Source organism: Dryas octopetala, chromosome 1, assembly GCF_963921425.1.
Source record: "Dryas octopetala chromosome 1, drDryOcto1.1, whole genome shotgun sequence".
NCBI lineage: Eukaryota > Viridiplantae > Streptophyta > Magnoliopsida > Rosales > Rosaceae > Dryas > Dryas octopetala.
In genome coordinates this window covers 2,108,810-2,134,974 of record NC_141366.1, presented here as the reverse complement: position 1 = coordinate 2,134,974, position 26,165 = coordinate 2,108,810, and the positions used below count along the sequence as shown (strand labels likewise).

At 37.8% G+C, this 26,165-nt stretch overlaps 2 protein-coding genes, 1 long non-coding RNA gene and 1 pseudogene across 3 annotated transcripts; 2 read left to right on the top strand and 2 right to left on the bottom strand.

The window, feature by feature from the left end:
• Positions 1 to 5,978: 5,978 nt before the first annotated feature.
• LOC147296294 (uncharacterized) lies at positions 5,979 to 8,227 on the bottom strand. Its single transcript, XM_086228990.1, has 3 exons — positions 8,167 to 8,227; positions 6,203 to 7,005; positions 5,979 to 6,109 (listed from the first exon to the last, which is right to left on the bottom strand). The coding sequence occupies exons 2-3, from the start codon at positions 7,002 to 7,004 to the stop codon at positions 5,979 to 5,981; spliced, it is 933 nt and encodes a 310-aa protein (XP_086085116.1). The 5' UTR covers position 7,005; positions 8,167 to 8,227.
• Positions 8,228 to 9,783: 1,556 nt separating this feature from the next.
• Positions 9,784 to 10,633, top strand: LOC147296293 (uncharacterized). The gene is made up of 2 exons (XR_015119997.1): positions 9,784 to 10,161; positions 10,265 to 10,633. It is a non-coding gene; the product is annotated as an uncharacterized LOC147296293 (long non-coding RNA).
• Positions 10,634 to 18,514: 7,881 nt separating this feature from the next.
• LOC147296292 (uncharacterized) lies at positions 18,515 to 19,232 on the top strand. The gene has a single exon (XM_086229508.1). It carries the CDS (start codon positions 18,586 to 18,588, stop codon positions 19,075 to 19,077), a length of 492 nt encoding a protein of 163 aa, XP_086085634.1. The 5' UTR covers positions 18,515 to 18,585; the 3' UTR covers positions 19,078 to 19,232.
• A 5,053-nt stretch (positions 19,233 to 24,285) lies between these two features.
• Positions 24,286 to 26,165, bottom strand: LOC147296291 (cation/H(+) antiporter 15 pseudogene; annotated as a pseudogene).

Below are 26,165 nucleotides of genomic sequence, written 5' to 3'. Positions count from 1 at the left end.
ATAAATAGATCTTTTACATGGGTTTATGAGTAAAACTTACAATTTTTTTGTAACTTTTTTGCTAATTTACTTTAATTAGAATGTGGTGCAGGTTATGCACTTTGGTTGGTTTCTAAATTTTGGAGTTGGAGAATTTGTAGGTGAAGTATTTGTTGTTTTCTTTTATGAATGAAATGCAATTTCCAGTCACTTCGCATTTCACATTGCTTTTTACGCGCATCGGTTGATTTCTTTGTTTTTAAGGGAGACAACAAGGTAGACTTTTTTTGACAAAACTTTCATCATCTAGAAAAAGAAAATCTCCTAAATGACCAAGGTCTATATCCATATGGAATGCACACACAGAGTCCTTTCTTTTATGCATTCCAGGGCTATAAAATTTTCTTGGATGCTTGGTGTATTGATGAAATCTTGTGTTAATTTAGAAGGTCCCAGAAAAGAAAAGGGATGATGCCCGTAAGTACTGGACTCGAACTCCAATTGGGCTCGAGATGTGGCCTTTACAATTGAAATTAGCCCAATTTAACTAATTTACTCACGAACTTGGGTTCGATTGCGTTCCAATTAAGAATTTGAAGCTCTGGGCCTTATTGCCGAAGGGCTGAAATATTTTGTATCATCTCTATCTTTTATACAGGTGGACTCTACATAAATGAGTCTACCCTCTAGAGAGATAATACAAAACAATACTGAATTAAAAATGTACAAATAGCTGCCTTTGTGGCTGGTTTTATTAATGGAAGTTTCACAGTGGCAAAAAAAAAAAAAGTACAAATAGCTTTATTCTACGAATGGAGAAACAAAAACATTGAAAGGTGCACCTGACCCACCATTAATTTTCTTAGTGTGTTTTGTTGATTTTCATAGGCATATTTGGGCTCAATCGTTGATGATCTTTTATGGGAATTGATGCCAACCACCAAGTTAATCTAGGACAATTTAATCAATTATATATGTGCAACTGAATATATAATTTTATTGCTGATCAAAATCTAATGTAAAATAGTAATACCATGCACTGATGCACATATAAAAATATACTTTGCATGCATTGAGTGATGAGAGCTGAGAATTGAGACAGTATATCGATCTCACCTACTGCAGATTCCTTTTATAAGGATTTCGCAGATAAGAAAATCTTCAAAATCTTAAAAAGTACTGCTAGCTAGTTCACCATGCATTGCTGATCTTGATGCAGTGAACATCTCACTCCTGAGGAATTTGAACTACCATATATTAGCTGGCTCAAAAAGTTTTGGTTGGTCAGAAAGAAATCTCAAGCTGTGTGCCTAAAAGATTTGAGCACTTTTTTCTAACGGGGAATGTTATCCACCTTCTCCATCAACTTTCTCTTTTATTATTCTTATTCCACAATATATTTTTATAATCGAAATCGTTTCTTTTTTAGATAATTATTTGAAGATTATCTCTGCAAAAAAATTAATTAAATCGAAAATCAAATAAACAAACGATGAATTAAATAGTTACAAAAATCATCTATTTGTTGTAAAAGTATGTATAAATTAGGGTTTGTGGAAAAGAGAGGCAGAGAGAATATATCAGTCATCATCTTATTCATCTTATAAATATTCTTATATAGAGGTAGGGTTTACTAGGTTTAGAATATTTACTAGTAAGCCCCTACAACTAATTACAGGAATAGCCACACATAATAATATATTTACAACACTCTCCCTTGGATATTCCATGTCATTAGTGTTGTCTCTACTATGCGCTTCTAAGTTGCCTCGTTAAAACCTTGCCAAGTAATAAAAACCCTGTGGGAACAAAAACAACCCTGGTCGAAGGAAAAAGAGTGCAACGCGCGTGAGTGTGGAGTAGTCGCATCAGGACCTCGAAAGTAGGTGAAGTCATATCTTCTGGATCATGAGCAGATAGTATGTCTATGGGAGCGGGGTGCATTGGAGTTGCTACACCAAAACCTTGCCCGGTAAACCCAATGGGAAAAACCCGTGGTCGAAGGGAAAAGATGAGCAAATGCATATATATCAGATCAACACATCTTCAGGATGTAGTATGAGTAGGGTGACCATGCCAAGATGTGCCTCATTAAAACCTTGCCAGGTAACAAAACCCAGTGGGACAAAATAACCCTGGACGAAGGACAAAAGAGTACACGATGGTCAAGCGAGTATGCTTCGGGATACTCCCCCTGATGTCGACTCCCCCTGAAGACTACATACTAGGTAAATCAGCCAATCTACGCAACCCAATACCTCGAACATGCATCAAGAACGTGGACTTTGGCAGTGACTTGGTAAAGAGGTCTGCATGGTTGTCTTGAGATCGGATCTGCTTGACTTCAATCATCTGATGCTCTTGTTGCTGTTGACTGAAGAAGAACTTCGGTACAATATGCTTGGTGTTGTCTCCTTTGATGAAATCTGTCTTCATCTGCTGGATGCAAGCGGCATTATCCTCATAGATAATCGTTGGTTCATCAGTGGTGGAATTCAGCCCACACGTAGTTCGAACATACTTGGAAACTGCTCTTAGCCATATACATTCACGAACTGCTTCGTGAAGGGCTAGAATCTCAGCATGATTCGAAGAGGTAGCAACAAAGGTCTGTTTCGTAGACCTCCAAGATATTGTTGTATTCTCAATGAGAAAGACATAACCAGTTTGAGAACGCGCCTTATGCGGGTCTGATAGATACCCTGCGTCAGCATATCCAAAAGGCGGGCATCATTCCGAGGATCGAGGGGGTTCGATTCATTCCTTGATGCGTAGCTAGTGATAGAATAAGCCTATATCCGTCGTACCTCTAAGGTGGCGGAAAATGTCTTTTATGCCATTTCAGTGGCGGCGTGTTGGCGCAGAGCTATATCTAGCTAACAAGTTCACAGCGAATGAGATGTCCGGTCTAGTACATTGAGCCAAGTACAATAATGCGCCTATTGCACTTAGATATGGGACTTCTGGTGCCAATATCACTTCGTTATCATCTGCGGGACGAAACGGATCCTTCTTAGGATTTAGACTACGGACGATCATGGGCGTGCTAGAAGGCTTCGCTTTATCCTCATTAAAGCGCCTTAACATCTTATGGATGTAATTCGATTGATGGACTAGAATTCCATCTGCACGGTGCTCGAGCTCCAGGCCGAGACAGAAATTCGTTCTCCCAAGATCTTTCATCTCGAATTCCAACTTCAGGTGTTTAGTTGTTTCCTTGATCTCTTCAGGAGTACCAATTGGATTCATGTCATCGACATAAACAACTACAATAGCAAAGCCGAAACTTGTTCTTAATAAACACGCAAGGGCATAGAACATTATTCACATATCTCATCCCGATCAAATACACTCACTTAGACGGTTATACCACCTCCGTCCGGATTGTTTCAATCCATAAAGTGAACGCCTCAAACTAATGGAGAACGTGTTCCGTGGTCTGGAACTATTTGCATCGGGTGTCTTAAGTCCTTCGGGAACTTTCATATATATCTATGTATCAAGATCCCCATAGAGATAAGCAGTGACCACATCCATAAGTTGCATACTCAGTTTTTCGGAAACTACCAAACTGATAAGGTAGTGGAACGTTATGACGTCCATTACGGGGGAATACTCTTCCTCGTAATCAATCCCAGGGCGTTGAGAAAATCCTTGCGCCACTAGACGAGCCTTGTATCTCACAATCTCGTTTTTCTCATTACGCTTCCTTACAAATACCCATTTAAATTCTACAGGTTTAACATGAGGAAGGTGTAGGAACGACAGGCCCAAACACCTTTCTCTTTGTCAAGGAATCTAATTCGACCTGGATTGCTTCTTTCCATTTTGGCCAGTCGTCTCGACGTTGACATTCATCAACGGAGTGAAGTTCGATGTCATTGCTAGTTATGATTTCGGTAGCTACCGCGAATACAAATATATCATCGATGATAATCTCGTTTCGATTCCAGAGCTCACTTAAGCATGCATAATTTATAGAGATCTCTATGTTCTCGGGAGGTGGGTTCTAACGTTGGAGCGTCCCCCAACGCCGTCTCTTCTGGGACGGACCCATAATCCGGAACTATTTCGTGAGATGGATCGATTGAGATCGCGATGTCAAGGGGACTCATTTGTGCCAAATGTATCATCTTCCGGGGATAAGAGTCCATCGAACCTAGTGGTCAACCTCACTTCTGGGCAGGGACATATGACTGGTTAGCCACTATTGTTGTACCTCGTCCATCTGGAACGACACGTCCTCCTGGGACGACACGTCCTTCGGGGACGGATATCCTTGCAGGCACATTTGCAGCAGGTATATGTGATCTCGTCACTTTAGCTAGATCAGAGAATGCGTCTGGCATATTATGAGTTATACTCTGTAGATCTAGAATTCTCCGCACTTCACTATCACATTGTGCGGTTCGGGAATCGAGATGAGACATAGTGGGGACATTCCACGTCAATTCACGTCGTTCTTCAGGAACGGTGACGTTCATATCTCCCCCTAACGGCGGGAAGACTGTCTCATTAAAGTGACAATCCGCAAATCTAGCGGTAAAGAGATCGCCTGTCAAGGGCTCTAAAAAACGTATAGTGGATGGGGATTCATAATCGACATATATGCCCATCGTTCGTTGAGGACCCATTTTGGTACGTTGTAGCGGCGCAACTGGCACGTAAACTGCATACCCAAATACGCGTAAGTACGAAACGTCAGGTTCGTACCCAGTCACCAGCTGTAACGCGGAGTAAGGTTGGGTAGCAGTGGGCCTCAACCGGACCAACATGGCTGCATGCAAGATTGCATAGCCCCACGCAGAAATTGGAAGCTTGGTGCGCATAACCAAGGTTCGTGCGATCATTTGTAATCTTTTAATGAACGCTTCTGCGAGACCATTCTGGGTGTGAACATGGGGAACTCGATGTTCAACATTAATCCCAAGGGACATGCAATAATCATCGAAAGTTTTCGATGTAAACTCTCCGGCATTATCAAATCTTCTGGACTTTATAGGATAATCCGTGTGGTGAGCCTTCTGGGCGAGAAGTTAGCAAAAGCAGCGTTTCTTGTGGACAATAGTGTAACATGTGATCGCTTTGTCGATGCATCAACCAAAACCATAAAATATTTAAATGGTCCACATGGTGGTTGGATAAGTCCACAAATATTCCCTTGTATCATTTGCAAGAAAAGGATGGAGTCTTTACTAGTCTTTGCATATGATGGTCTAGTATTCAACTTTCTGAGCGAGCAAGTTTGGCATAATGTGTCACTAAACACAAGATCCTTATTAGTAAGGGGATGCCCGTGTGATGAATTGAGGATACGGCGCACCATACTTTGACCTGGGTATCCCAACCGGTCATGTCATAGAAAGAAACTGCTCGAATTGGTTAACTTCTGGTTAACTATGTGATTGGCCTCAATCGATCAAATAGTGGTCATGTAAGACCGCTCGAGAGACATTTCGATTTCTCCAATGTACGCTTCTGGCCATACAAATTGGAGGTTATGCAAAGATATTCCACTCCATTTTCCTCAGTGGTTTCAACGTGATAACCGTTGGCTCGAATATCCTTATAACTCAACAACGTTCTTCTGGAACTTGGAGAATATAAGGCCTCATTAATGGTAATTCAGTACCATTGGACAACATAAAAATGGGCTTTGCCATGGCCCTCTATCAGGTTGGATTGGCCTGATATGGTTGTCACAGAGGTATGAGTAAGCAATAAGTTTGAAAAATACTTCCGATCTTGAAGTATGGTGTGCGTAGTAGCACTGTCTGCCAGACAACAAACTTCCCCACTAAACATGCTTATTCATAAATTTAATTCAATAGATCACATGTATGAAAATAACTTGATTGAATTAAATAATATTCGAGCATAACCAAATTTCCAAAACAAATAATCCAAATCATAAATCACCAAAATAATCCGAATAAGAAAAACATTATTCAGAAAATAAATACGGCACAAGCGCCGATCATATCCATGTCATCGAATTTCTAATCCTCGAAGTGTCCAGTAGCAGTCTGGAAATCAGTGACCTCTAAGGTGGTATCCATAGGAAATGATCCATCAACGAGATTGGTCTCTCGAGTTCCGCGACTGGCGTGATACTCATTTACAGCTTGCGCTGATGCACGGCAGGTGCGGGACCAGTGATCAGTTCCTCCACATCGGTAACAGATATCATTCTGATTCTGATTCTGGTGGCGACGGGCCGGACCAGTGTTCCTCTCATTTCGAGTTCTTGGGGCTGAGGGACCGTGGTTCCTACCACGTGGGCCATGGCCACGTTGGCCTCGGTCATACAGGTCATTCCTCTGAGAACCTTTCCTTCCATATCTCGGGCGGTCAGACTTTGTGCCCTTTCCATGACCTCGGTATCCTCTTTCGCGGTTTGAATCGCGATAAGCAACAGCGTTTGCTTCAGGCAATGGTGCTGCTTTAGTACCGACAGGTCGGGCTTGATGATTTCTCATTAATAAGTTGTTGTTCTTTTCAGCGAGCAACAGAGTGGTGATCAATGCCGAGAACTTGGTAAAATTCTTCTCCCTGTATTGTTGCTGCAGGACCAAACAGGAGGCAGGGAAGGTGGAGAAAGTCTTTTCCAATAGGTAAGCTTCGGTGAGCTCCTCCCCACAAAATTTGAGGAGCGACCGGATCCGGCAGATCTCCGAATTATACTCATTCACGGATTTGAAATCCTGGAAACGAATGTTCTGCCAATCATGTCTTGCTTCAGGCAAGAAAATGGTCTTTTGATGGTCAAACCGCTCTTCCAGAGCAACCCAAAGAGCTCGTGGATCCTCTTCAGCGAGGTACTCAACTTGAAGTGCTTCCTCCATATGCTTCCTAATGAAGATCATGGCACTTGCCTTAAGAGATTCTGCGACAACATTGTCTGCATTGATTGTCGATCTCATCTTCTTGGCAGTCAAATGAAGCTTAACATCTTGAGTCCACTTTAGATAGTTTCTTCCGGAAACTTCCAAAGCGACAAAATCAAGCTTGTTGAGATTTGACATTCTTTGGTTGAAAGGAACAAATAATCATGATTAGTGCTTCGGGGAATAATATCCATAAACAATAAATAAGAACTTCAAGTTCTATAACATGGTATAGACATGTAAAATCTACTGGTTTTATCATATATGGTGAAATTATAAAAGGAAACTTCAGGTTCCTTATATGGCATTATTGAAGCTACAGGTTCAATATTTATGTATGAACTACTGGTTCATTAATTACCTGCAATTTCTACACATATATTCTAGTGCAAAAATTTAAACAAGCAAAATATTCATATACCCAAGTAGAACAGAAAAATATCACAAAATTGTTTGAATAAAAGTTTCTGACATTTAGAGTATATATATTAAATGGTTTGTATACTAACAATACACTATCAGCAGCACAGTGGTTAAGGTGCACTCTTGGTACCCAAGAGGTCCTGGGTTCAAACCCCAGGCATGACAAGAATTAACATCTCCTTTTTACAAAGATTCAGGAGGCTCGCCATGTGTCAGCGTGGGAGTGGCAATGACGTGGCACTGACGTGGCAGCGGCTTGGCTGCCTATGTGGCAGCTGATGTGGCACCTGCGTGGCTGCTGATGTGGCAGCCGCGTGGCGGGCCTGCTGGGCTGCCAGTGTGGCGCTGACGTGGCGCCTGCGTGGCGGGCCTACTGGGCTGCTTGCGTGGCGGGCCTGCTGGCCAATTGGGCCTTGTGCGCTGCTGGGCTGTAGCAAAGCTGGACCTGCTGGGCTGCTGCGAGGCTGCTGGCTGGCTGCTGGCAGCATGCGAGGTGGTGTGCTGCGCGCGCGAGGGGCTGCTGCAGGCAGCGAGGTTGCACAAGGCAACGCTGGAAGCAAGGGCGTCTGCAAGGCAGATGGGCTGCTGGTTGCTACTGCTGCTGCTGGCAGCGAGGCGTGGCTGGGCGCTGCTGCTGGCAGCGAAGCGCGAGGCAGCGCGCGTGGGTGAGGGGGGCTGCTAGCCGCGCGGGGTGGTTTTCCGATCACCCAAAAATTATTCCTCTTTTTATTTTAATCATTCAACCCAAATACATGTATAAAATATATGTAATCCCAAATAAATCAATCACATAGATTTAGGGTTCATGCTTCATGGGGATTTTTCAATCAATCAAAGGTTTTAAAACATAAACATAAAATTATTTTATAAAACCTACTTGGTTGAAGAACAGATTGAATGATGATCCTCTTTTGTTTGGCGATCCACAATCCAAAGAGCTTCTCGTGCTGATAACGTTTGGCGATCCACAATCCAAAGAGCTTCTCGTGCTGATAACGTGTTGTAAAAGTATGTATAAATTAGGGTTTGTGGAAAAGAGAGGCAGAGAGAATATATCAGTCATCATCTTATTCATGTTATAAATATTCTTATATAGAGGTAGGGTTTACTAGGTTTAGAATATTTACTAGTAAGCCCCTACAACTAATTACAGGAATAGCCACACATAATAATATATTTACAACACTATTTATTTTATCACATATACATAACCAAATTATTTACAATTAATTTAGTTGATTTTTTGCAGAGATGATTTTTCATAATTATATATAAAAAATAAACGGTTCAAACATAAATTTACACTCGAAAATAAAAATAATAAAGGAGAAGATCGGTGAAGAAGGTAGATAATATTCCTTTTTTTCTAATTAAGAAATACACAAACAACAATTTATGGCGTCAATTTAGGTATAGAATCTTCTTGTGATCGGGATTCAAGAATTTGTCTTTGTAGGGGTGTAATGAAGAAGACCCATTGTTCTTAAGTTAATTTGGAATTGTCTCTTTCACTACAACAAATATGGCTTAAAGCCACCTTGAATTGAAACTAAATTGAAATTAGTGCCCAATGACATTTTTTTGAGTCACCAATTAATACTTTAGTTGTTTTAAAAAATTTTAGTGGAGTTAATAGTTATTTTATGATCCACTAATTTGTACAATAGTTGACTAAGAAGTAGCTACACAAAGATAGTAACCAAACTTGAAAATTGGTGGGAGATTTATTCCTTTCCCACAACAATTCCGACTAAAAGAGGCAAATGTGGTATTAAAAAGTTGTCTTAATTATTATTATTATTTTTTTAATATATATGTATGTGTATGTTTGAAACAAATAAAAAATTATTGAAACATATAGTAGAAAACTAAAAAAATGATAAAATATTTAATATAAATACAAAAAAAAATTTGGCATAATTTATGAAATATCGGATCAGAATGCCTTAGGAAAATTTCGGATCGGAATTTATAGAAACATTCTAATTCCAATCCAATTTTTTTCTGAATTTTTGAATTTCGGCATTTTTAGATTTGAATCAAGCGTTCCAAAATTGAAAATTTTCGAATTGGAATCAATCAGATTTGGATTTTCCAATCTAAATCACACCCCTACCACTAGCCCATTCCCATTAAAAAAAAAAACTCTAAATACTTATTATAGAAAATTTTGAAATTATTTTTCTATGAATTTATAAAATTGTTTGTTTTAAAAAGAGATGCTTTTGTAAATTGGTTTAAGGTTTTATTTTGACAAAATTAAATGTTTAGATTTTAAACGATCTTTTGATCTAGTTGGATAGGGCTCGGGAGTACGAGCGCGTAGACACGAAATAGACGTGAAACGGAGCTACAACCATCAAGTTTTGGGTATTTTAAGTTAAAGGACAATTTTGTAAATTCGTCAGCTAGGGTTTTACTATAAAACCTAACTTCACCCTTTTTTTTCTCATTTTCCTCCTCAGCAGCCGCACACCCCCTTCTCTCTCTCTCTCTCTCTTCTCTCTAATCTGCCGGGAGCTCTCTCCGGCCATCTCTTCATCGTCCGGCAGCCATCGCCGGCAACATGGACTCCAATCGACTTGTCTCTTCTTCCTCTCTCTATTCCTAACTTTTGATTGCCCAACAACCCAATGAAAACATGGATTTAAACCGAACCTGAATCGGCCTTCTTCTCCGATGGGTCACTAATTTCGGCGACCTTTTGCCGTCGAGTTGGTCCCGAAATCTTCCCCTGGGTGAGCTGAGTTCAATGGTGTAAACACCCAGCCCGTTCAGTCGCCGTACATGATGGTTCGAAACCCTAACAGCCCTGACCCTCCTCCGTCGTTTCTGGCGATCTAGGCGGCAGATTCCGGCGATCTTCATCGGGGTTTACTCCTCTCCTCTGTTTTCATTATAATTTTTTTTTTCCTTATAATTTTTCTTTGTTCTAAACTTCTATGTTTTCATTATAATTTTTTTTTCATTTGCAGGTCTCTACTCTCTAGATCGATTTTTGATTTGGTATGGTTGTGTTTGTAATATTTTTTAGTTATTTGCAAATTGTACAAATCTATTTTAGGGTTTAGTGCAAGTCAATTTTCGGATTATAGCATGGTTGTGGAATTAACTTCTATGTAATATTGGTTCAGAAACTCTCTTTGTATAGTATAGTATAGATTTCGCATTGTAAAGTTGGTTGAGAAACTCTCTTTTGTATTGTGGGTATGTTAGTGATGGTTGATGTAATGTAGATGACAGGTTGGTATCTTCATTTGTATTTGTAAATCAGTTGTTAGATGGATGGTTGGATGTAATCAATGAAGTTTATGTGATGCTTTCTGCCAAGTTCTGCTACTGAATTTCCATTTTATCATTAAGTGTAGCACTAGTGTTTAAGATGTATTAGATGCAAGACAGGAAAATTAAAGGATGGTTAATTATAGCAGCTCAATAATCATGCAGTGAGTACTGCAAGATTTAATGGAATGCATATATAATTGCTTTTGTAACTAAATGCTACTGTAATATTTGAACATTGGTGGGAGAATTGCTTTTATCCACTATTATACTTGCAACTACCTGCAACATTGGTGGAGAAATAAATTGTCAGCAGTGTTAGATAGTTTTTGTCTCCAAATTCCACCATTCCAAAAAATTGGTTTGGGTAGCCACTTTGCCACCCCTTTCTCTGCAACCTACTGCTTAAGAGTGACTGCAGGGTGGCTATTGATCTTTCAAACTAATTTTTAGTTGCTGATACATCAATAGATAACATAAACCAATAGTGTATTTAAGCAACAAATGGTGTAGTGTTTAAATCATTTTATCAAATACTTTTTGCCCAACTATTAAAGAAGAAAATGGAAAATTTTAGGGATGATAACCTAAATTTAACATCTTTTAAAGTTTAAAGCTGAACGTTTTACAATTTAAGGTTTGATATAAAGTTTTAGATATAAACACATACACTACCATTACATAAGATATAAGCAAAGAATTCAGACTATTCACTTTATCGGTGAATAGAATTGTAGAAACAACTGTAACAAGTCATAGCAAATAAATTTATGTACTCTAATAATTCTTTTTCAAAATAATTGTAGTTATGGCCCCCAAGAGAAAAGGAAAAGACAATAGTCATGGTGCAGCTAAGGGTTCGTGGAGCTCTCATTACCACTTTATGTTGTTCACTAAGGCCAGTGAGTCCCGGCCCTTACTTCTTTACAGCCTTAATTGGCTTGGCTTTATTTATGTGTTGGCTTTATCTCCAATAAAATCATGTTAATGCAATTTGGAACTTTCTATCATATGTCATTTTGTGCAAGATTCGACTGCTTCTAATAGATATCGATTATAGGTTTTAGTCAAATTGTTAATATAAATTATTGATTAAGTTTCGATCAACAAAACAAAAATTATTGGTTAAGCAAATTTTTATTTGAATGTGTAATGTGTAATGTTAAATTAATAATCTAACAATATAATATATGAGATATTTGATAAAACACTATTAATTATCCTATATCTTAAAATTCAAATTCACCTAAAATCTCAATATAAATGGTTGAACTCTTGCGAAGAGGCTAAGACCACAAACCTGAAGATGGGTCCTTCAGATATATGAGCCATATAGTGGTGGCCTAAACAGATCGTGCTGCCATATATTATCTGACCAACCATTTCATGATTTGGACAGTTCTAACAATCGAGTTTAATTGCTTGGTGTTTTACCAAATTATCCTTTGAAATCATATGCATAACCTATTTGATTGATGTCGAACTCACAGAAAGATTTGTACTAATTAACATTAATTGTCAGTCACCTAAGTATGTTTAAGAGACTGATTATACAAATGAACTTTGATGTTGCCTCCGCTACAAAAAAAAAACAAAAAACAAAATCTGATCATAAAGGAATCTTGGACTTGGCAATATGTTGTTCTCAAAGCTCATCAAATTTCATAATCCCTAATCCATTAATAGCAACAATTAAGGAACTGAAAAGATCACTTGAGATTCTAGGTACTTCTAATTTAATGGACCAAACTTAGATACAATGAACTGAATTCTACTATGCTTTCGAGCAACAATCCCACAATGCCAGCTATCAAATATGTACCTAGAGATAATAACCACAACTTAAAGGTATAAGAAGCATTAATTATATTTTATACACACACATTTTGGCTATGTCTTGGGAGGTGGTGGAGCAAGTACAAAAGGGGTTAAGTACTACGGTATCGGTTAGGCTTCAATCATACTCTAAAACCAATGATGATCATTTATCAACTATGCATTAATAAAATTATTAAATCCAGGAATTAAGAAAATAGTTTTTGATTAATAAATTGGGGTTCCACCTTGGCTTCAGTGTAAAGACAGAGTTGCCTCACGTTGTTCAATTATGGATAGCTTCATTGATCATGTTCAATTAGATAGATTGAATCCCACATTGGAATCTTATTCTTATGGCATGCCTCGTGCGTCCCTTAATTAGCAAACCATTATTATTATTAATGTGAATTTTAATTTGCTTTCTAATTTGTTAATGGTCGGTGCCTGAAACCTCAGTGCTATGAAGCTTCGTGATCTAGGCTGTTGCTGTGGAATTAGATACAAATCATCCACACGAGCGATTAAAGACAAATACTGTAATCAGTTGCCTTGACATATGTACTGGCTATAGTTTGGTTCGTAGCTAATTGGTTTGAACTGTTGAAGTACCTTATTCATTAGAATATCTGTGGAGTCTTGTACTTGCGTCTACAGCTACCAACAAAGAGATTTGGGGTTTGATCTTTGATAGGTTTGGGATCATATACTAGGGGTTTGAATTCATTTTGAATATGATAAAAGAATTGTTCAAGAGGTTGAGAGTTATAAACTTATGGTCAGAGGACTCATGGTATGGACTATATATGGATATTAAAGATCGCTTAGAGTGATAGATCACGTAAGACATCATAACCTAAATATCAAAATGAAGAAACTGCATATACATTTTTTACTTCAAAATGAAAGTAAAAACACAGAGATAACGTGAGCTTATTTGTCAAAAAGTAAACTTATTTGTCATTATAATTTTGTAGGTGAGTTTATTTATCATTAAGAGTTGTAAAATAGACTTTAAATCCATTTACTTTAAAAACATGTAGTTTGTTTGCATTAGTACTTTTTATTTAATATATTTCTAACATGTGATGGGTTAAAATATATATTCATAGAAATTTATTTTGTCAAACAATATGAAATGTATGTTGTTAGAGTGTTAATTTAGAGCATTTAGTGAGTGAACTCTTGCTAATTAAAATATATAATTTCGATTCACAATTTAACAACTTGTTATGTATTTAACAAAAGAATATTAAAGTCATTGTAAAAAGAAAGTGATCTCAATTGTAATAAATATAAATCATTGAGTACAATGGTTGTATACAAACATCTTTCTTTTTTTTTTCCTTCTAAATGGAACATATTGGGGGGTGTTATGTTATTTTTTATTTTGTGTTGAAAAGGCCCATTCATAGTATTTTGGTTATACTTGGCTGAGAAAACCAAATATCGTTCATTTATTGACGTAAAAAAAAATTATGAAAAGAAAATATAAAAGGCACCTGTTCTGGAAGACAGCTAGATTCGTTGGATTATCTTAGCAGAGGGTCCGAGATGTGATAACTTAGTCACCCAGAGAGGATTTAACTATGTCACAGACCAACAGAGGTTTCAGTTATTACAAAATAAATGAAGGCAAAAGTGCAAAACAGCTAATGGTTTTGGCTTAGGCCAGAGTGGACCAATGAAATGGCTGCTTGAGCTTGTGGATTTGCTCACCCACGGTATGATAATCAGTTGCTCATAAATTAAGATTTGTACTCTTCAATTTCCATTCCGTACCTAATCACATAATTTTCAGTATAAGCCAAAAAACCCCTTTACTTAAATCCTAATGCCTATATTCGCGATGGACTGGTCATTGTGTCATGTTGTGGGAACCACTCAACTTCTGTCATATTTTTCTTGCTTTTATATTGGTTTGCTTCGATCGTACTCAACTTCTCATAGGGTTCATATGGAGATCAACCGTCAATTTAGATGTGTTTTAAATTCGAATCTAATTACATAATACTTGTATTGACAAAAGAAAAAATAATTATTTAATACTTGTAGTTTGAAACTTGAAAGTAATTGCACTTTTCTTTTTGGTGAAAAAAATTGCACACTTTCAAATTTACCCTTAAAAATTATACTTGATGATAAAATAGTAGGGCTGCCCATCGGTCGGATCGAATCGGTAAATGGCCTTGCCGATTCGATTTTTGAAAATTTCGGTAATCCAGTTTTGATGCCGATTTCCGAATCGATTTTTTCGGATTTCGGCATTTTTCGGATCCTTCGGATTTCGGTATATTTTGGTATTTTCGATCCTTAGATATTCGCAGGCATTCTCCTCATTTCTATCCCCTTATTTTGCATCTTTCTAAATACGAAATACCCACACACAGAGGCACACCAAAACCACCAAATCCCAGCATCGAAACACACAGAAACCATGGGGAGGGAGAACAAACAGATCATAAAGCATCAAATATTCACATCAACTTCGATTCACAGACTCACAGAGTTTCTAGGGTTTGATTTGGGAGTTTTCAGCTCGATCAAAATTGGACCCATGCGTTTACACCAATTGACAGAGCTCAGAGTGAGGAGAAGAATGGGACCGGAATCACCACAATCAGCCATCGGAGTCGCCAGAATCGAGCTGGGGAAGCCGCAGACTTCCCGGCTTCAAATTGCCATGTACGGCGGTCGTTGGAGCTGTTGGTGATCACCGAAGGAAAAAGCATGCCCAGAGGAACGTTGTGGGACTATCCCGACGACGAGAAGTCGCCGGAGTCAAAAAATCCGGCTAAGGGGGGTTTCGGGTCTGGTAGTGTTCGAATGGGTTTTTGGCTGAGATTTTGGATGATCAGAATGTAGAGGGAGATAAGGGAGGAGAAGACGACCATGAAATGCCCGGCCACGTCGCCAGCCACCGCCGGAGTCAAAAAATCCGGCTATGGGGGGTTTCGGGTCTGGTAGTGTTCGATTGGGTTTTTGGCTGGGATTTTGGATGATCAGAATCTAGAGGGAGAGAAGGGAGGAGAAGATGAGCATGAAATGCCCGGCCACGTCGCCAGCCACCGCCGGACGGCGGCCGATCAAAGAGAGAGGGAAATCAGGAAGGGAGGAGAGAGGAGAGAAAAGAGAGAGAGTTGGGGGATTGCGGCTGGTTTAGGAGAAAATGAAAGAAATTCTAAGTTTAGGTTTTTATACTAAAACCCTATTGTATGAAAAGACCAAATTGCCCCTTATAACTTCGAGCGTCCTTAATTTCACCATCGTAAGTCTGATTCGGGTTCCGTTGACGTCTACACGATCGTAGGCTCGAACTCTACCTATCTAGACTATAATTAAATATAAATCCTAATAAAATTTATTGTTCCTCAATAATTCACTTAAATCCGTAAAATTCAAAATAAACCCTATTAAATACCATATACCCTAAACATAATCAATACCCTATCCTAGATCCTATACATATACCCTATACTGGTATCTCTATATATACCCTATACCATATCCTAGCTAGTAATGGTGTAGGAACAACCAAAAATTGGGGTCTGGGCAATTGGGGTTTTGATTGGGTTTTTGTTTGGGGTTTCGATTGAGATTTTGTTTGGGGTTTTTAGTTGTTTTAATTTATGTAATATATTTCTATATAAATAAATAATTAAAAATATCTTAAACCCTAATATAAACTATAGTATAAGACTATAATACCATAATACTAAACCCTAATATAAGACTATAATACTATATGTTATATGTTATATATGTTACATATATAAATTATAGTATTATAAACTATGTAGTATATACTATCAAATATATAAACTATCAGGCTCCTTCTGTTGAGGTATACCTCAACTTATTTATGTTGAGGTATACCCTGTTGGGGCCCACACGAGTCCTTTTGTGTCGATCCGAACCGTTCAATTTTTACATCTCCATAGATAGATCATCCTTGCAAAAAATTAGCCAAATCGGAAATCATTTGTCTATCTAACTTTGATCAAATAAATGTATGAACCAAATATTTTCGATGAAATCGTCCATTTGTTTTATCAAAGTTAGATAGGCAAATGATTTCCGATTTGGCTAATTTTTTGCAAAGATGATCTATCAATGAAAATGATTCTTGCGAACGGTTCGGATCGACACAAAAGGACTCGTGTAGGCCCCAATAAGGTCATACCTCAACATAAATAAGTTGAGGTATACCTCAACAGAAGGAGCCTGTATAAACTATAGTCTTATAGTATTATAACTATATACTATAAAATATATAAATTATAGTCTTATAGTCTTATAGTATTATAAACTATATACTATATTATATAATATTAATTATATAAACTATAGTCTTATAGTATTGTAAACTATATACTATCAAATTATAGTAACTACTAAGTACTAATTAGTTTATAACTTTATAACTTTATATATAACTATATATTATATACATAAACAATGTTAGCTATGTATAACAATATAGAGTAATTAATAAATAATAATAGACTTAGTGTATAGAGTTTAGTGTTTAGAAATTAAAATTGTATGCTTAATTGGGTTTTAAGTTTTAAGTTTTAATTTTTAATTATAGTGTATAGGATATTAATAGAGTTTAGTGTATTTAACTTTTAAGTTTTAAGTTTAGGATATAAGATAAAGTGTATAGACTATAGAGAATATATAATATATAAGGTAAAATGTTTAAAACTATAAGTTATAACTAAAAGTCTAAAACTATATACTAATTAGTAATATTATTATATAGGGTATAAGTATAACTGAAATTATATATTAAAACATTATTGTATAAGTTGTTTATACTTTGTATTATATATTATATAGAGTTATAAATTATATACTATATAAAGTTAGTAAAGTTATAAACTATATATTTATATCAACTATATGGTATTATAAACTATATACTATATAAACATAAACTATAAACTATATAAACTATATACTAAGCATATTAATGTAATAATAATACATATAAATATATATAACCATATACTAACCATATTAAATCATTAATGTAATAATATTACATATAAATATATATATAACTAAATTTCGGTAATTGTTTAGAATTTTTCGGTATATATTTCGGTAATAATCGATTCGGTTGCTTTCGGTCATAATTTTCGGTAATCGGTCGGTTTACCAACTTTTTTCGGTTTTTACCAAAACCAAACCAACTTTTTCGGTAATTTTTTGGTTTTGGATTTTTCGATTTTCGGCATGTTAAAATCGATTTACCAAACCAAAAAATTTCGATCGGTAGTTAGTCGGTTCGGTAAATACCAAACCAATGGGCAGCCCTATAAAATAGTCAATTCAGTCCAAAAAATGATAAGATGGGTCATCAAAGTTGCTTTGTTTATCAAAAACAAAGTACATGAAAAGCATGTTTGATAAGTAATTGTTTTTTTGGTCGGTGTTTGAGAAGTAATTAATTAGGAAGTAAACATGTCTTCGGGTTTTCATCTTGGCACCGCAATGTTACTCACGGTCCACATTAATATCTTGTTAACGAATCTATGATTATGTTTATAATTCAAACAAAATCACATGTATTTAGAGATTTTTACATATTTAATATAAAATTCATATTATTGTACTATCATATCTTAACTAACAAGATGGATGTGGAGTATTCAATTGTATTGCAATTTCTCTTTATGCATTCTAGTGATGTAATTTCACATATAAACAGTTAATTATCATAACACTAACGGGTATGAGACGAGATCAGATTGTTCTGATACAATTTGTAACTATAAGGCAGTCCCTAAAAATGGTAAATCCAGTTGATATTTGAATGAAGTTTCCTTTGGATTAGTACCAAAGAAAAAAGAAAGCCTAGAGGTAAATGCAAGTAATACAGTCTGATACTAGAGCATTGATTGTGGTGAAGGCGGCTTAAGTTAATTAACTGATGGAAGCAAGATTAACAAAACCCAAAATTGAAAATCAATGAGTGACAGGACAGTTTGGTAATTTTGAATTTCAAGCCATTGGTATGATCAAATATAATATAATAATGTACTCTGTTTTGGTGTTTATGAGTAGGATTATTCCTATATATAAGAGCCCAATGCCCATAGTTAGTCCAGCCTCCATAACATTGAAGCTTTGAGAGCAACCAAGAGCAGCAAGAAAAAGCTAAACTTGAATTTGACAGAGCAATTGATCAAAAATGGGGAACAGTCTAAGGTGTTGTTTGGCCTGTGTTCTTCCATGTGGAGCTCTAGACTTGATCCGAATAGTCCACTTGAATGGCTACGTAGAAGAAATCACACGGCCAGTCACGGCCGGCGAGATTCTGGAGGCCAACCCCAGCCACGTTCTGAGCAAGCCTTGCTCCCAAGGCGTCGTCCGCCGCATTCTCATTCTGTCGCCGGAGTCCGAGCTCAAGCGAGGCAGCATCTACTTCTTGATCCCGACTTCTTCAATACCCGACAACAAGAAGATCAAAACGAACGCCGTTAACAAGTCCTCGTCAAAGAAGACCACCAAAAAGCTCCGCGAAGGAACTAGAACTGCTGCTCATGATCACGTCGCCGTTGCCTGTGATCGTTACTTAACGGAGATTGTTGTCTCCGAAAAGAAATCTTCCCGACGGGATCGGCGGACCGGCCGATCCGGAGTTTTTCGGCCTCATCTTCAGAGCATCTCGGAATTCGACTAAAATCTATTTCCGCTGCCGGAATGAAGTTTTTTTTTGTTTTTGGGTACATTAATGGTGTTTTTTGGCATCTTGTGGATAAATTTGGTTTTGTTTTGTTTTTTGGGTTTTGGGTCTGCATATAAATATATAAATATATAATGATGGCAGATTCGGAAATTCCAGGATTCATGAGGTCATGAACTGTTTATTTCTCAGGATAAAAGAAATTATTAATCATGACAGAGGGAGAGAAAAGAAATATTTGTACTAGACAATTGTATTTACACCTTAACAAGTTGTAAGTAAATATGTTTCTATCTTCTTTTTCTTTTTCTCTTTCTAATCTCATGTTTGGAGTGGAGAATATGGAAATAACTGGGCAGCCTATTTCCAGGGAAAAAAATATCATTGCTTGCTTGAAGTGTGTATTTTCAATAATTTTGGCATTCATTTTCAATAAATGGTGCAAGTTATTTAGATTTAGGGATTTAGTTAGCATTATACAATTAAATTCTTGATTAGTCCATTACTATGCATATATATCAGAAAAAAAAAACATGAATTGTAAATGATTCATAATTTTTTTTGGACGATTGATTCATAACTGATATGGTTACTAAGAATTCATTTAAATGATGTTACAGTATTTCATTTATTTATATAATGGTACATATAGAAGTGGAGTTTAGAGACAATTTTTTAAAAATAAGTAAAATATTAATAAATGTAGTGTTAATAGGGATCTCAAATAATGTGATAATATTTCATTAATTCATACATAACCAACTTTAATGTTTATTTATTTTTAATATTAGTCAAACACTAATACATATATAATGATATATCATTTGGAAAACAAAATTGGAATCCTGACCTCCCTTATTCTTTTTGAAAAAAGGTTCATTACCTTTCTTCATATATCTTCCTTATTTATATTTTAAAAATTTATTTTCTTAAAAAAAAAAAAAAAAACACTAGCTATGACACCACCATAGTCATTTACCCATTAGGCTATGATATATACTACCATTATCTTATTGTAATGCATATATGTATAAAATTAAGTTGGTTTATTAATTAGTTCATCATCATCTACAGGTATTGTAGTGCAGCCGTACCTTACATAGTTACATGCATGCATATTACTATATATATGCAATAACTTTCTTATGGAATTTGCTTAAAAAACAATTGCCCTATAGATAAATATGTGTATGTTAATGCTTTTCATTGTAAAAAGAAAAGGGGATGCTTAAGCATATAAGGGTGTTTCATTAGCCAACAAAATAAAGGGAATATTGGGTAACAACCTTTGAAATACATAAGAAAAGCAATAGATTATTATCTTCATTAAGGTTAATCATTGTGAGCTCTACATTTATTCTTAAAGCTATGATACAAATCATAAGCTAGCCATTGGCTCCCGAAGACCAAAAATTAATTAATCAAGCAACTATTAGTATATTTAATTCTTTCAGCTTCACAGCTCAATAACATGGTGCTTGCCACTTATGGCAGACTTCCATATTCTAAGTTGACAAAAATAGAATTCCTCATAATTGGTGTGGTAGAAACTTCAACACTTTAATATATGCACTTGAAAATTGATTGTACTTCTATCATCTACAGTAATTATATATAAAAAAAATTATACTCTTAAAGTCTTGTGATTAGAATTTAGATCTAATGAAATGAAAACCCAACTGTAAAAACGACAAAAGCTTAAAGCATGCATATAAGTAAATTAATTATATGTTTTTTTATTAACCGTTGATTTTATCGAATGGGTTAGTGTATGATATACTTCTCTATATATTATATATATAATACACACATGAGAGAGAGGGAGAGAGAGGTCTAGCTAGCCTTGGTGTTTGATGAAGGACAAAAGGTCCAATCTCTTTTATTATTATTATTGGGTCATTATCTTATAAGCAAATTCCAAAAGTTGTCAATAGCTACATCTTGAAGCTACATAAATTTAAATGCAAACCAAGCTGGCAAATCTTCTCATAGCCAAACCTATTTCGTATAACCCAGTCCCCCTCACATGGATGCCCTCTTCCCCTCTCACATTAAATACTATACTATTCTTACACATCCCTTTCTGAAACTCCACCCCATAATATTAATGAATAATCATATATATATATTTATTTATATGTTCTGGACCACAAGCTTGCATTGGTTTCTAATCTAGCTTGTAGATCATAGATTTCAGTTTAACCAGTTGAATTTGTAATTTATTTGGGGAAATTAATCATGGGGAAGCATGTGGGGTGTGGTATGGAGCCAATGAGAGTCTGCCGGGCATTTAATAAAACACATAATGGGTGTGATTAATTAATGGGTTCAAATAGTGAGATGGGAGATCCCCAGGAACAAAGGCATTGATCCATGCGTATTATATAGTAGGACAAAAAGGATATAAGTTCACGGGTCAGGTCGCCAGTTCCCTGAGGAGAACTTGGCTGAATCTCTCTGGATGGGAGACATCTACTCACTTTAAATTAAATGACTTTCTCTATGTGTGTGTGTGTGCCTGTGTGCGGTGAGTTTCAATGTCATTAGTCAATAGGAGTCAATAACCTAATTTAATTTACATTGTCCCAAACCTTAATTGTTGTTTTTGTTGTTTTATATGGCCAAAAAAAATTATTCAAATTCACCACGTACATGCTTGCAGCAATATTCTTAGATCTACAACACAAAGTAAGGGGTAAGTGTATATTTTTACTCAACAATTCTAAAATCACTCAACCTTTTTGTTAATTTCAGTAAAATTTATTAGTCTTTTTCTTAGAATTTAGAAATATAACCTTTGAACCACCTGAGAATTGAGATATCTTCCCTCAAGTAATGGAATTCCTCTCGATTAGTGCTTGAATACTGTAGAAAAGTCTAATTTTCAAAAAATTCCCAAGTTAAAAGTAGGTATATATATATATATATATATAAATATATGCTTACTCACTAATTTAAGAGTTACTCAATGTTTTTCCAAATATTAGTCTTAAAATGATCTTACATTATTTTATTTCATAAAAATAATAAGATTCAAAGCGGGTTTTATAGTTTTACAACTTTTACTTTTGAAGAAAAGTAAGTTTAAATATAAATAAATAAAATATTATCCTATTAGTTGGTATTCAACTATTCATTGGAAATATTTGTAGCATTTTTCAATGGAAATCCGGCACAACCTATCTGTCCTGTCCCCATGAGTGGTTGAAAACTCACATCATCAAAACGTTCATGCCCAATTAATATCATCAAGTCAAGCTAGTGGTTTATTTGCTAATTGCTTGGTCATCGATCTTTTCTTTTAATTAATCACCCTTTTAATCATTTGTCTTTTTCATGCCTGTTATTGGAGTTTTCCTATACATGACCATTTTTTTTTTGTTTCGTTTTATTTCTTTCGTCTCTTTAATTTGTGGGTGGCAATATGCCATACATTGTGGGTCCTCAACTCCTGCTCCTGCTGCATGAGTGCCTTACAGATATTTGACAATTATCTCTAGTGCCCTATGGTTGCTCTTGCCTTCATGGCTGTAACATCACAATTTCTAATTTCTAAAATTTGGCCCAGCTTTTATGGATATGGTTTTCTTGAAATACTTTTGAGAAACCGAGGAACTCTGTTGATGCAAATTCTCGTAAGGCAGATGCAACAACGTAGAGATGATGACTTGGCTGATCCGAAGTCCTGCTGAATGTTGATGTGGATGTTGATTGGGATCTTCCTGTAGACAAAACAATATCAAAGGGAATGGACCGGTGTGGTACCAGCCAAACACACTCCGATGATGAAATCAGTGATGGTATTTGGTGGTGGATGAGGAAGAACAGAGGATGAACTTGGGAGAATAGGAAGAACAAGGCAAATGTTCTGGGTTATTCTCAGCAAGTTGGGTAAGCTCTTTGGTGAATGGAAATTTTGTGTAAGTGTTTATGGGTAGATCCCTCATTTTGTGTGTATGTGGTGTCTTATATAGGCAAGGGAAGACTTAACGAATAAGTTACCTGCGTGTGAATGAATGGTTGCCAGAGATCCACGCACCTGGCCAGACCTAGTTGCATGTTCAGCTGCTTGCTTCCTCAGCATTCAATGCTGCATTGAATGTCCCATTAAATGCAAGGTTGGAAGGTTCAGGCAGACTGCTCCAGTAGTCATGAATGCAAGCCTGACATTCCCTCTGTCAGAAGATTTGTGCCAGGCGCATTCAAGTGTGGCGGTTCGTCCCAGCGTGATCTTCCTGGGAACGGCGGTGGAAAACCGAGCCGATCCGATACGAACATATGTTCTCACGCAAAGACACGAAGTCCATGTGTGGTCGGATCGGACATGGGATTACAGGCCGAGCCGGTCCCATAGATTGGGGTCTTTCCGAGCCCTAACTGGTCGACGCTAGAACTCGGAAGGAGACCATCTCCTGTGCCGTGCCGAGCCGAGCCGGGATGATCGTGGGAAGATGGACACTCGATTCCTTAGAAGATCATCGGTTCGGCTCGGACCGAACATGGAGGGCCCGGTGTGGAGATCTGGTCCGAGCTGGCAGAGGCGATGCCGAGTGATGATGACGTGGAGGTCAAAGTTTGACCACTGAGAGTCAACTCCGAGGTGGATGTTGACCAGCCACGTGTCGTGCTGTGATTGGCTATTCGGATCGATGTGGATTTTCCCACAAACAAACTCGAAATGGAATAAATTGTCTGCCATCTCTCTTTCTATGGTTTTTTTTTCTCTCCAAATAATGTCTGCCATGTCTTTTTTTTTGTCAATAATCTTACTATGATACCCCAAATCTCATCTGTATATGTGTTTTTTTTTTCTTTCTCAATGTAATCCCATTCAACACAGAAACAAATCATGCAGAAAGCCCAAAACATGAAAACACTGACATAAGCCCAATCCAGCAGCCCAAACTCAAAAAAACAGAAAGCAAAAAACGACACTAAACATAGGGCAAAGGAGACATAAAACGACACCAAAATCCTCAGCCTAACCCTAATCGGATATGCCAACTACCAATTCCACCGCCAATGAACCAACAACCCACCTTCACCGCAACCAGCAGAGGAGCTTCACAAGGAATCGAAGGCATTAAACAAGAGACGACACAGATGAACATATACAAGGTAAGTAAATAAACTATTCTGTTTTCCTTTGATTTTGTACATAAAAAAAAAAAGTATAATGTACACGTAAAATAAAAAGAGATTAAATTAAATGGCACAAGGTACATCCACAGCCGAATACGAATCGATCCCAGGATCACGATACCCATTCGTAGCACCACGAAAGGTTTCGGGCATGATCTCCTTGGCAACTCCAAACGTGTGTTGCTGCACCACCAACACCGACACCTCGCAATTCGTGTCCGAACTCACCAGCATGTCCCCAACGAAGCCCAGCTCCGGAAACTCGTTCCACTCAGTGAGTCCCATAAACAGCTCCGAGTCGCTATCGTGCCGCCTCCCCACCAAAAACAGGTCGTAGAAATTGTCGACCGACCGGATGACGTTGATCATTTCCACGCTGTCCTTCACCACCTCCTCCCGGAACACGTGCTGCTTCTTGCCGGCGATGGCGACTCTGCAGCTGTTGATGACGTCAGCGTCCATCTCCTTGTGCATGTTCCGCTTGTCGAGCAGTCGGATGACCGTGAGCCTGACGTTGGGGTGGTCGGCCATCCGCGTGGCGTAGGAGAGGGCCTCACGGTCGTCGGGGCCGTCGATGAAGATGGCGCAGACGTTGCACGAGGTTTGGGAGCTAAAGAGGGCGGTGGCGTTGAGGGTGCCACGGTCCACAAGGATGCCAACGGAGCACGGGGCATTTCGGAGGATGTTGCGGTTGACGGACCTCACGGGGCTCTCGAATTGGTCGTCAGGCCCCCCGTACTGCTTGTGGAACGGGACGATGACTATGGCCGTCCGCTTCTCCAGGGCCAGCGTGCAGACGTCGTCGTGCATGGTGGCGAAGGGCGCAATGGCGGTGAAAGCAGTCATTATCACGGTGCCGGCGCTGTGGTTCTGGTACAGCCTGAAGGCGTTGATGATGCGCTCGGAGTGGAAGGCGGAGTTTTTGCCTGCACGATGGGTGATGAGGATCGGGGCGGTTCGACCCGAGAGGCGGATGAGGTTGACGACATAGAGGCAGATGGGGCTTTTGGGGGATGGGTTGGAAACTTCTACAAGGTTGATGATGGAAGGAGTGCATTCTTGCCGGTATATGCAGACGAGCATGCGGAGCTCGCCGTTGGGTGAGGAATGCTCGATGGTCCGCCTCCGCTTGGTGGTCTTGTACCTCTTGGAGGGGTTGTATAGGAATTTCACTGTGGGGGCGATGATTCCATTCATGATAAATATTGACAGGAACATGATACTGTACAATTCTTCGTCAATAAGCTGCACGCAACCAAATACTACGTAAATGACCGTTAATTGGTTTTTGTTTTTTATAAGTAGGTGTTTTATTTTTCAAAGTGGTCATAAATGAAAACTTTAAAAAGAGGAGTCAACAAAGTGTTTTATAAGTACGTACCATGAGTAACATACTATGTTGCATCATTAGAATGTCGGTAATGCCTTGGATACTCATGATGAGGCCTAATGAGAGTGCATCAGTGGCAGGCATTTTGCAATAGAGTGAAGGGACCATGATTCCTATAAGTTTACCAAAAAAACTAGCAGCAGCCAAGAGCTCCACAATCCCAGCTGTCCTCATCCTTATATTAGAAAATTTGATCCTTGCAGCACTGAACACAAAGTAGTTGGGCAAGAGAATCATGGACACAAAGTTTTTCAAGTTTGTCCACCAAAGCTGAGCCCAAGGGCGGCCCATCGGGCACTGCCAGCCCCAAAATCATCGGCCCAACGATAAATTTATGCCCTGTAAACTCCCCAATCAGCGAGCACAACATGATCATGACGAAGATGATGACGATGTAGCCATCCCCGATGGGTTTCCCTTTCGTTGCTTGCGCGACCATCCACAACAGAATGGGCCTCAAAATGTAGACAACGAGAATGATCAAGCTCCCCAAACACAGGGCCATGAACGTCAAATTTCCACTTTTTCCAAGAGAGTTTGTCCGTATGGTGAA